Source organism: Seriola lalandi, unplaced genomic scaffold, assembly GCF_002814215.2.
Source record: "Seriola lalandi dorsalis isolate HSWRI2012SDOR001 ecotype SW California unplaced genomic scaffold, Sedor1 jcf7180002054673, whole genome shotgun sequence".
Classification (NCBI taxonomy): Eukaryota; Metazoa; Chordata; class Actinopteri; order Carangiformes; family Carangidae; genus Seriola; species Seriola lalandi.
In genome coordinates, this window is record NW_019525226.1 from 808,518 (window position 1) to 821,274 (window position 12,757).

Genomic DNA, 12,757 nt, shown 5'->3' on the forward strand with positions numbered 1-12,757 from the left:
ATTGGTTTGGTCATTTAATGGGATTTGTAGACAATAACAAAACCGCAAAATATCAACAGACGTGTCCTTTAATGTTGCAATGAAAGTCAGCTATACCTGGTGTGGCGGTGCATGCGTGATAAGCTCCAGTTGCAACCCCGGTTGCGCTCCTGATAGGCTCGCTTGAGGAAGTATTCAGGTTCAGGGGCGGCACTTGTGTTAGCAGGCTGAAGTGTTGAGCTAAAGCTGCAAGGCGGGCAAACGAACCGCTGTTGTGCTTCCCTGTTCAAACTGCGAGCCCCTGAGAGCCAGCCGCTGTTCGTGGACACAAACCCAGACAGCGATGGAAAGAGGAGACTAAACGGAAAGTACGAGCGCTACATCAATTACGACTGCAGAGGAAAGTTTTTTTTTTTTTTTTAAGGCGTTAAAAGTGAAGGTGGAAAACGGAAAAACTTCAAACTTTTATCTGTCTGCCAGCCTGTGTGGATGGGGGATGGGCTCGAATACAACAGCAGCAGAGCAGAAGCCGCATGAACTCCCTAATGGCTGGATGAAGAAACTACCGGCTGAGACCGCGAAATAATAGCTTCAGTTTCATTTAATTGAGGTGAGACGAGGAGGGGAGATAGTGGAAATTATTGACACATTGAAACCGCATCAACTGTGTGAGTTGAACAGTAGAAATGGTTTATTTTGGCTACGACTGTACCGAGGTAGTTGGAGAGGTAGGTGCCCCTTTTAGCTGCAACCTGTAGTTGTACTTAAAAGTAAAGTTACAGTAGCCTATTTAAAGTAAGTTATGTCTGAGCTGCTTAAAAAAAGCAAGAATTAACCTACTACAAGTGACAACACAAGTTCAAAAAGACTATTAAATCGGCCTTGAAATTAATGTTAAGTTACCGTGGCAGACATGTGATAGCCTCACCCCTACTGTAGTTAATACACACACTCCTGCCATTACCTGGAATCCCCATTAGTTTGGTTTTATGTCTAATTTATTCCTGACTCTTAGATTTAATACTACTACTACTTAAGACCACATGAAGTACCTTTATGTTATAATTCACACGAAGCAGGATTCATTCAGTCACTTTTGGCAATTGCTTTGCTATTCTTATGTAACCTAAGATTTTAGGTGGGGACACAGAGGTGTGGTCAAACAGGTGTGTGTCAGCTTGGTGGTGGTTTAAACAGTGACCTCACCTGTGAACCTCAGCTCTTTATGTTTAATTTACACCTGTACGTCACTGCCGCACCAGACTCTCAGACCACAAGTCCATTTTCTTTGCTGACTAAAGCAGAATTTATGTGTTGCTTAGCCATGTAAGTGTTTATCTAATTTAACAAGGTTTATTTATGTAAGTGTCTCCACTCTGTTTTTGTAATAGTAAATTATAGCTTGGCTGTGCATTACAGCTACTTTGGCAGTTGCATTTTTCTCAGTGTTTTTGTTATTCTCTTCATGTGTACTTGCTGCAGTAATGCTATAAAAACAAAGGGAGGGATATTGTAAGCTTTAGATTGAGGCTGAGTTCTCAGGTTAGACTATGACAGGAATGCGCAGGGGTATAAGTTGTAGCATGCTCTCACTCCATATTCCTTTCACTTTTAATAAAACACCAGCCATAAATGTCCAATAATGCTCCAAGGTCATTGAAAGGAAGGTGAAACAGGATCAGTCAGTTGGCATGGAGCTAAGCTAAAGAAAGACACAGGCTAAGATCAAAGCTAACTCAATATTGCAGTATAGGTTTTCCTTCTGCCACAAAATGCTGATTATAATGCCTCATTCTTATCCATGTGAGTTCATGTTGTCTCGCATGCCAGACCATTCAGGCAGCATCTTGAATAATGATGTGGTTAGTTGAAGGGAACCTTTGTTTTCCATACCAAATCATGCTTTCAGCTCTGCGCCCCTTTTGTAACCCAGTGAAGGACACTTATCTGTTTATGTACAATGCATAACTACTCTAAACATACAAGTTGAGTGCTGGCAAATTATTGACTTCCTGCATCCCCTCTGGTGACCTGAGATCTGTCGCCAGTAAATCTGCTGGCATCCTAAAGCGGTGTGTGACATGTCGTTCGTTTGAGTCTGGAGCAGGAGGAACCCCCTGTGAGCTGTACAAGGACAGTCAGTAAGGGGGAGGAAGTGGAGGATGAATGCTAGTTTATGTCGGGCAAACTGCCTGGAGACTAATCTCAGGGGCTGCGGCCTGGGCGTCCACAGACGTCTGATGGAAGGCCAGTACTGAAGACTACAAGAAGCCACAACAGAGCACACATGCTGCAGCAGAAGCCCCTCTGACTCTCAGTGGCTTACTGGAGCATCACCAAGTCTCTTTCACTCACATTAATTTTGAAGGAATTGAGGTGAAGGGTGTGTATCCACTTGCTAGCCTTTCACAATATCAAGGAGTGTAATTACACTAAAATCTTTGCATGTAGAAAATGGGAGCGGGGCTGTGGAGAAAATGTTAAACTCCACGTGCCCTCATTAAACGTACACCAGTATGGATTACAGAGGTTTGTAGACATAGTTTGGCCAAGGTCTACATGTTCCTCTACTGGGGTCTGTGTGCTCACTGGCTCGGCTATTCCTGAGATCATAACACACTCTCGCATTACATGTACATGCCTGCTGCATTGCATAACTGGATCAAAAGAGAAGCGACCGTCCCCCAAAATAAGAAAGCTGTACGACTAATCAGGACACGCAGTGGGAGTGAGAGATACAGAATAGTCCCAGTTTCTATTAGCTGTCTGTTCTTCCTGTGGGTCACTCCTAAAAATATAGGCTAGCTCTTGTGTATTAAGTGCTTTAAGCGACAGACATTTAATGTTGATAATTGTGGACTCCCTTTTCTCAGCATTTCAAAGGTGTGATTCTGAGTAGGGACGTTAGAGAATCTTTCATGTTGGATTGATTGCCATAAAGAATTTATTAATTGACTGTGCACATGACTCATTCTTAACCAGACAGATATGGTTATGTCCTTAAATAAAACCTGAAACAAGGTGTCAACAGATAATAAGGGTAGCCTATCCTTTTCGAATGTTTGTGTTTATTTTATAGGTGTACCTTGTCAACTTAAGAATATACATGAAGTAAAAACTTGAATTGAAATATTTTTAATTTTACGTTTTTTTGTGTCTTTATGCGATAGCTGATTGTAGGTAGATGACGTGAAATAAAGGAAGGAAGAAAGGGGAAATGATATGCAACAAAGGTCCCAGGCCACATGTAGGCCAGGGACATTGCGCTTCATAGTCACCAACTCAACCCACAGGCCACAAGGGTGCCCAGGAACCAGTTAAATGAAATTTTAATTTTAATTTGTGGGTGTTCTGAGGAATAAATGCTGCTGTTGTAGTTATAGTTGTGACTTGGATTTGCACTCATTTGCATTTTTGATTTTCTCACAATCCAGGAAAGATTTGTTTCTGTTATTGTTACTGCATGTGCTTGATATTTAAGGTGGGACAAACAGTCGATACATAACCTTCGTGTCAGTATAAAGTGTTGTTGTCCTGTTGGTACATTTTGACATATGGTTGATGATAATCGTTCACCAGTATCGCAGTGTGTTCTTGGACTGGGAGTATCCTTCCTTTTCTGTGAAATAGAACCCTTCCTTCCCTCCTAAACTTCCTTTAGTGACAGAGAGGAAGTATGTGTTGCTGATTGGTCTGTGGCTTTGAGAGACTGGTTATCGTGTGTTTTCCTACTCAGTTACACAGATATTGTGATGTACTTTACATAGATAATTGTAATGCAGATTTCCTTGCATTCTGATGTCATCAGTACCAACGAGGGGCGGCAGCATCCAGCTCCCCACAGAAGCATAAAACTGGTTGTAGTGCTTTACCTGCTCCTCTTGAATGTCCACAGTATTGAAATTAATCATTTGGATGTTAGGAATGTGAACAAGCAAAGCATTTAACTCTACCACCTGTGCTACTCAAACCACTATCTCACTGACACAGCTCTCAGCCAGCCCTTCAGGTTGGTGCTATTGTGAAGCAGGGTATTAAGATTGCTCTCTCTATTTAGCTACTCTTTGTCTTGTCCCTCGGCACCTCCCAAGCTGCTGCTTCTTGTGCTTCATTCTCTCGTCTTTCCTCTGCCTGAGAGCCAAGTGGACTAGTCTGAATGACTGTTTCCGCATCTGCTGTCCCTGTTCTAGGTGTGCTAGGACGTTGCTGTTGGTTACAGGCAGTCAGGCGGTGTCTGGTTACCTCACCTTGCAGCGTCACTCTGTTGTATTGTTAACCTTTTGAACAGAGACCAGGGTGGAGAGCCGTCACCAGGCCTGGGGCAGGATCTGTCTCTGCTTTGAATCCCCTTTAGGTTTTGTTTGGGGGGTGAACGCTTGTTTTTGCACCTGCCCAGTATTTTCCAGGAGCTTGGACTAACTTGGAAATCATTTTGTAGGCATGGGTGTTTGTTTTTCAAGGCTACTTGTTCGACAGACTCTGGACTTTGATCTCTTGTTCACGTTACAGGAAGTGTTGCCAGCTATGGATGATTAAGCTGTAAGGTAGGAGTCAACCCCTACAGGCATGGCAGTAAAGGATACGTGGAATAAATGTGAACGATATTCTCTGGCACTGGTTCTTTTATAGCCTCATTATGATCAGGACATAGATATGTTGTTTTACTTGAGCAATAATGTATGTTATCACATGCCATTAATGATTTGATTCTAGGCTGTTGTTTACAGCCAAATTTCTGAGCACAGCAGTGCAACATGAAGTATTAACACTTACTAATTCTAACTGCAATGACTTTCCTTTCATCAGCACTGTAAAGTGTAAAATTGTCAAAACATTTTGATATATGACAAAATTAGTCGTTCACAGCGCTGCCCTTTTACAGTCCCAACACCTCCTTTGTGTGATCACATGAGCGACCTAGTCTACTTGTTTTTCTAGCTGCATCTGCCGGTCTGTTTATCTAGCCGGTGTGCTGTGTGGTGTGGTGGCCTAGCTTGTTCCAGCAGCCTGGGCACAGAGCACGCTGCGCACAGCAGGCTAATGAGAGCATTCTTAATGAGGAGGTCCAGGTGGATTCATACATCATCCCTGTGCTCCAGAGCAGCAACTGGATTTACACACCTATGACAAATGGTCATGCATTTGAAATTGTTGGAGGCCTTCCCTTTTTTTAACCACACTAAAGAGCCCATGTTGAACTTAATTAATCTGTATAATTAATTACCTGACATGAGACATTACTGGATGTGTAAGGCAGATCTGTGATAAACCATCTGTTCCTGGGGTCATTAATCAGCCTAAGGATTCGCTGAACCTTCCCTTTATTCACTCCAGCTCACTGCAGCACAATGTAAGACACAAAGATTGCCAACAATTTTTCAGTGAAATAAGAGAGCAGGGTCCAATACTGTTTTGGCTCCTTTATTACCTCGTTGTATTTTCGCCCATGTCTGTTTGTTTGTCATCAGGATTATGCAAAAACTGATTAACCAATTTGCTCCAAACTTGGAGGGGATGGGTCATGGGTCAGGGGCCCTGGAAGAATCCATTATGTTTTGGTTGAAGGTTAAACGACTGGATCCAGGAACTTTTGATCACTTTCCTTAACATTGCAAGATGGGACATTTTCTCAGAAAATAATGTATGGATCTTGTAAAAAAAAAAAAAAAAAAAAAAAAGAATACTTATGATGTTGAGCTCTACGAGTTTGTATAGTTTCGTGCAAATCCAGATCATAAGCTGGATCTGGTGAAAGAAAATCAATTGGCCTTGGCAGAGGTATGCGCTCTACTTAGTGCCATTATAGTTTGACATGTTACCACCTTAACTTTGGGTGTATCAACTTGAAAGCACAAAGGGTTATTGTATTCCAGAGGACCTGTTTTTGGGGTGCTGTTGACACAGTTTGTTTTGTTTCTTACATTGCAGAGTATAGTCGCTTTGAGTCCAAGATTCACGACCTGAGGGAGCAGATGATGAACAGCAGCATGAGCTCAGGATCAGGCTCCCTGCGCACAAGTGAGAAACGGTCTCTCTATGTCAGGTAAAGCTGGAGCACACACACACACACACACACACACACACACACACACACACACACACTCATGCTCGCACTCACTACATCAAGTTCTAAGATCTGTTGTCAAAAGAAACACTCTTGCATAATAAACCTCTACCTGCCTGTGGGGAAGAATAAAGCCTGAAAGCACATGTTGTCAAAAGCAGCCGCACTGTCAGAGTACAACAGCATGACACACATGGCGTAGATCATACAATAAAACTTGAAACTATTTGTAGGATAATGTTTAATTTTAGGGCATTGGGTTGATAGTATTCATCACCATAAAAAAAAAAAACCAATGGACAGGCATTCCCTGTTGTTGTTTTGATGCCGCATGCGACATTGATTCTACTTCGTGTAATGTAGATTGACAGGGGAGCTTGTCAGAGTGACCTGCGTTATGACACTTTGGGCTGCTTGCCAGACTGGATGGAGGCTCATTTAGGAATTAAAACAGGTGGCATCCTTCTGCTCACATAAATGCAGCAAGTCACAAAGGACTCACAGGGGTCAAGGTAAAAGGACTGTGTGATGTAACTTCATAGTCCAAGTGCTTCCCCATATTTCTGCTGAAGCACTAATGCGCTTCACTTAACCTAAGCCTAATAGCTACATTACTAGATTGATTTAGCCTGAGTTCAATAGCAATGGACCTTACCCGTATGTATCAAAAGAATATAGGTGTAATCTCATTGGACACATGCTATAGTCAGAGGAGTGTTAGTCTGACTCATGCCTCTCTTATAGACTGGCTCATATGAGGCATGTAGAGCCTAGCCTGCTCCTGTGCGGGTGACTAAGCCCACAGTTATGTTGGAAAAGCTGTCTAGTTAGCCGGCTGATGCAGGAGCCGCCATATCCTCCCAGCCCACCCCCAGGAATGTGGAGGCGTTAAACCTCTAAGGTGCACTCGAAAAAAACACAAACACAGTGTCACATGTGCTCACACTCTCGCTGAAACACACTGTAAGTATGTCATGGTGCAATAACATGGTTAATGCTAGGAATTTGATAATCACTCACCAACCTATGTTGAAAGTGCTCTTGTGTGACTTTAAAGCACACACGCAAAAAGGCTTCCGCCCGATAGCATCAGGACCGTTTCAGTAGTGCTGTCTACCTATTGCCACGTGCTGTTTCAGTTGGCAGGAATAGCTTGGCAAAAATCTTTTAACAGAGGAGGAAAATGCATTTTGGTCACAGCCTGCCTGTCCACTGGACCATGGTATATGGCCTGAAGATATAGGCTTGTAGGTCAAGGAAACTTTAAAACCAGTAAAGCAGGTCTTACCAGGTAATACCGTCAGCAGTGGCTATGGGTTTACCTGTCTGACAAGACAGTGATGCACTCACAGACAATAAACTGTGTTTGTAGAGAGTATGCGGCAATAGCAGGTAGAGATGTCAGGTGGAAACATCAATGACATTCTTTATATGGGTTGTCTGCAGTCCAATGTGACATTACTTTCCACCTTTATGTTTGTATGGTTGTACAGTAGCATGTTAAATAAAAGTGTTATTATCTAGTTAGTCAAATGCAAAAAGTGACATGTCTTTCAAGGTCTTACATTCTACAACTTAATTCCACATATTTTGAACGCAGTAACAGTCCACATGCAAGGTCAAGTAATTGAAAGAGTAACAAGGACCAATTATGTACTGCAGGCGACTCATAACTGCCATTTTGTGCCAAGAGTGGACACAGAGTAATTTGATCTTAATGCATGTGGAATCTCTACACACAAATTTGGGATAGAAGGGAAAGAGTGTAACCAAAGCTTTTGCTTTTTTAGAGCTTTGTTTGACTATGATCGAACGAGGGACAGCTGCCTGCCCAGCCAAGGCCTGAGCTTCTCTTATGGGGATATCCTCCATGTCATAAATGCTTCTGATGACGAGTGGTGGCAGGCGAGGCTGGTCACACCACATGGAGAGAGTGAGCAGATTGGGGTCATTCCAAGCAAGAAAAGGTACAGTCGCTTTTCATTTGCAGCAGTGTACTAATGCCAGACAAAGCTTAGGCTATATGACTACTTCCATTCATTCCCAGCCTAAACATAGTCCCACTTTTTTTTTTCCCCCCCAGAGTGGAGAAGAAAGAGCGGGCCAGGTTAAAAACAGTCAAGTTCCATGCCAGGACAGGGATGATTGAGTCTAACAGGGTAAGTGTAGAGGACCAGCTGCTACCTGTCCTGGTGCCAGAGAGGCTGTCTTCAGAGCTGCTGCTGGGCTCCCAGGGAGATGGCCTACTTCCCCCTGAGTGTGGGAAAGGGACCAGCACCTGCTCACTGAAGCGAGCACAAAAAGCGCTCATATTACTGTATAGCTTACACAGGAGCTCCGTGGAGATGAGAGGTCTCTGTAACCTCCGCAGCTCATGCACCCGGTGATATTAAGAAATGTGCACTTACAAAATGTCTGCACGTTTGTCAGAGACAGATCTGTCAGATTCCATTTGTAGAAGTATAAATCAGTTGTAATGTTGTATCTGTATAATGTATTATGCAAGGAGATTCAATTTATTGAAAACAGTACATGTTGGTAAACGGAAGCTTCACATTGATATGCCATTCATTTTCATACATTACCTGCTTCTCATTTTCATTATTTGATGTGTATTTTTTGTTTACATTTCATTTGTTTTTTTGTTTTTTGTTTGTTTTTTTTTTGCATGGGTGTTGAGTACCTTCATTGAAACCCATTCTGTTTTTTGTTTTCACCCTCTCATTGCCCCCTCCCCCCTTCTCACCCACACAAACAGCCAGTCAAAGTAAAGCGCAAAAAAAGCTTCAACCTCTCACGCAAGTTCCCGTTTTACAAGAGCAAGGAGAATATTGTGCAGGAGTTGGTGGAGTCTGAACGTGAGTACCAGCTGTGTGATCGGGGGGGGGGGGGTTGTTTTTCGTCCTTTCCCCTTCATGCTTCAGTTCTGTCTCTCCAATTTTCATCTTTCCGCTCACCTCCAGGGATGGTTTGTGTGATGGCACCACTCTCATCCCTTTCTCACTGTCCCAGAGAGATGCCTCGCATGCAGAGCCGGCATCAAGTCGGGAGATGTGGGGGTTCTCTCTGGTGTGTCTGTGCATCTGTCTGTGGGCTCCAGAGGAGTGTCGAGCTGTGTGTGCTGCCAGCTGTGTGTGTGTGTGCGCAAGTTCTTGGCTGCATTAACACACAGGCCTTCTAACACTGTGATGCTACTCCTTGTATAAGTCCTGATCAATTCTCCAGTCAGTCACTGACCCACAACAAGAAGAATCTCATTAACTGGACTGAAGCTTTAACACTTAACAGGTCAAAATCCCATTTTAATGGGATTGGGCTTGTGTAATTGAAAGGCCGTGGCTTACTATGAACAAAGTGGGGCTCAGGCTTAATGAGTACAGCACAGCGCCATGTGTCAGTGGGCTTGGCGAACACTACACAGCACTCCTCTCCCTCTCTGCCCCAACTCTCACTAACCTCTTCTTCTTCCTGTCTGCTCTCTTCTTTTGGTTTCTGCTCTCACCTGTCGGGACACCTAGGACTTCCCAGGGTTAAGCGATGACTTTTATGGATCAAAGAGTTTGAGTAAGTGTGTGGTTGTACTGTCAAGCAGCTGTCCCCTAAGCTCAGAGAAAAATGCTTTGTCACTGCAGACCCAGCTGGGAATGCTAAACCACACACATTTAGAGTGACACATACACACACGCGGACCTATGTGGGTGCTCACACACACACACACGCCTACTCAGATTCAGAGAACATATAAAATATGCATTCCCACAGGAGGATGAGTGAGAGTTACTGTTATTCTTAACGTCTCATGGGGTCTTTATAATAAATGTTTAGCAGAGTTTTGTCAGATAAGGTCAAACAGAGCTGGAATGTATTTGTCACCAGAGCGTCGCTATGCCAGGTTGGAAACACTTTTTCCTCCACTTCCCTTGAGTCAGCCAGCTCCTGCCTCCCACCTGTGGACAGCGTAACGCCTGTATATTTATGCCTCTGCGCCGGCGACAGCCAGGGCTGGAGGCATTATGTTTTTGCGTTGTCCGTCCCATTCTTCTGAGCGCAGTATCTCAGTGATGCCTTGAGGGAACTTCTTTAAATTTGGCACAAACATCTACTTGGACTTGAAGATGAACTGATTAGATTCTGGCAAAGGTCAAAGTTCAAGGTCACACACATGTTTTTGGCCATAACTCCTGAATTCATACGCTAATTATGACACAATCTAACACCAGTGTCTAATAGGAAAAAATAATGACATTTTATATCCAACTGGTCAAAGGTCAATTCCATTTGAGATCATAACGTTCTGCAAAAACACTACTGGCCATTATTCAATGCTGTAACTCAGGAAGGGGAGATGACCATATTTCCTGCAACCTGACTGGTTGGCAGAGGCATACAACCACAAGGCGGTAATTCTACTTTCTTTGTCTTGTCCCTGATATGAGATCCGCTACCACAGGCATAGATCTGGCACTAGCAAACATTGGCCAGGGAATTGTTGGTCATTTGGGATACTGTCACAGGAAACACTTAATTTCCTATTGCTTGCACCTAAAACCACTTCCCTAATATTGCGAGAGCGTGGCTGCCTTACCAGACAAGACTTCTGCTTTCTTTATCCCCTTTTCTTTTTTTCAAGTGGCCTAGTTTTTCAAAAACAAGCTGCTTTTTTTCCTGATGGCTTTTGAGGCAGGTGAAAATATTTTTCACCCTTAAGAAGAGAATTTATTTGAACTTAACTGTGGCTTTACTGTTTTGGGATTATGTGCAACTTGCTCTCTTATGCTTTTGCAGAATGCCTGACATCCAACACAAGTGACAGTGAAAGCAGTTCAAGTGAGTCACCCTCATTTCTCGTGGTCCTTCTGGTTTGTTTTACACTGCCTTCATAGACGAATAACATTGTATTTTATTGTATTCTTTTTTTAAATGAGTTTAAAATTTTCTGATGATTTTGTGTTATTGCAGAGGGACAGGAGGACACAATTCTTTCCTATGAGCCAGTCATTCGACAGGAAAGTGAGTAAATGGCTTCTCTACATTTGAAAAAATATATAACATAATTCAAACTTTGGATTGTTTATTTTGCATTTATCTTCACCTGCCTTCTTTACCTCCAATTCAGTCCACTACACAAGGCCTGTGATCATTTTGGGTCCAATGAAGGACAGAATAAATGATGACCTCATCTCAGAGTTTCCCCACAAGTTTGGCTCCTGTGTACCCCGTGAGTCGACAGCACGCAACAGCTCTGCTCAGTACACTGACCATAACAGCGGTGGCGTAAATAAACTTGTTCCATTCCCCTCTGCAGATACGACTCGTCCGAGGCGAGAGAATGAGATGGACGGCCAGGACTACCACTTTGTGGCCTCGCGAGAGCAAATGGAGAAAGACATTCAGGATAATAAATTCATTGAGGCTGGCCAGTTCAATGAGAACCTCTATGGGACGAGCATCTTGTCTGTCAGAACTGTGGCGGAGAGGGTAGGCTTTGAGACTTGTTTCTCTGTAAGATTGGGTTACCAGATTGGGTTTGGTGTATATTTGGGTTGTAACCAGAGGCATGTTAGGTTTCCTGCCAAATCGGAAGGCAGACATGTGTAATTAATGTTCCACTACCAACTTTCCCAAAACCTGCTACTCTCCAGTACTCATTTTTGCAGCATTACAAGAACCACAATCAGTCCTTCTTCAATATGTGGCCTACTTGTGTGACAAAAATCTAAAAGTTCATAGTATTTTTAACAAAGCGTACTCTAACTGCCTACAGGGGAAACACTGCATTCTGGATGTGTCTGGGAATGCCATTAAACGACTGCAGCAAGCACAACTTTATCCGATTGCCATCTTTATCAAACCAAAATCCATTGAAGCCCTAATGTAAGTTTGAGCTGTATACTGTAATCAAGATATCAGTGGTCGTAAGTGTTTCTGTGGTAATAACTAGAACCACTTGTGTTTTTCAGGGAAATGAATAAGAGGCAGACATACGAGCAGGCCAATAAAGTCTTTGACAAGGCGGTTAAGCTGGAGCAAGACTTTGGAGAGTATTTCACAGGTTGGTCTAACTGGCCCTTTGCTTTGGGTCATTGATAAATATTTGTAGTTCTGATTTGGGCTGTAGCTAATGATTTTTTAAATTATAGATCTCTTAGTTATTTATTTATTTTTTTGATGATGATTGGTGAAAAATGTTTATTACAATTCTCCCAAAGCCTTATAAAATAAGACAAAGACAAGCAGAAAACCTTCGTGACAGGGCAGAAACCAAAGGTTTGGAACTTTTGTCTGAAAAACGACTTAAAACAATTAATTGATGAAAAGAGGTGCAGATTAATTTTATGTCGACCAGTTTAATCAACTAATCGTTTCAGCTCCAATTGATTCATTCTTTAAAATTTCTTAATTTATATTACAATTTTTGGGGGCAAATTAGGTTTGAAAACGTGTGAGTCGTCTTACATTGGAGGTCTAGACAATTATGTGATTGCATCATCAGTCGTTCTTTTTGAATGGAGAGAGTACCAGTGTAACACTGTCTTCTACGGAGAGTGATGCATTATGGGTTGTTTGTAACCTTAATGTTGTGAGGATAGTCAGTGTTTTCAGTCCTTTTATATCAAGTATTTCAGAGTTAGTGTTTAGTTAGCCAAGTGCAACCTTCAGGAGTTTCTGATTACTTGTGTAACGTGTTTTGTTGCCACTGAGGAAATAACTGAC

The 12,757-nt window shown here is 42.6% G+C and overlaps 1 protein-coding gene across 8 annotated transcripts in view; it reads left to right on the plus strand.

Annotated features, from left to right (window-relative positions):
* Positions 1-12,757, plus strand: part of dlg3 (discs, large homolog 3 (Drosophila)) — a 78,673-nt gene that overhangs the window by 62,034 nt on the left and 3,882 nt on the right. For 4 of the 8 annotated variants that reach the window (XM_023421644.2, XM_023421646.2, XM_023421645.2 and 1 more), the window contains 9 exons: positions 5,908-6,022; positions 7,834-8,010; positions 8,127-8,202; positions 8,802-8,901; positions 10,829-10,870; positions 11,003-11,053; positions 11,160-11,521; positions 11,808-11,917; positions 12,004-12,095. In XM_023421644.2, coding sequence (XP_023277412.1) covers positions 5,908-6,022; positions 7,834-8,010; positions 8,127-8,202; positions 8,802-8,901; positions 10,829-10,870; positions 11,003-11,053; positions 11,160-11,521; positions 11,808-11,917; positions 12,004-12,095 — 1,125 coding nt within the window. Of the gene's footprint in view, positions 1-5,907; positions 6,023-7,833; positions 8,011-8,126; positions 8,203-8,801; positions 8,902-9,561; positions 9,608-10,828; positions 10,871-11,002; positions 11,054-11,159; positions 11,522-11,807; positions 11,918-12,003; positions 12,096-12,757 lie in introns of all 8 variants that reach the window. The other 4 variants (XM_023421649.2, XM_023421654.2, XM_087178075.1 and 1 more) reach the window with 2 other exon arrangements.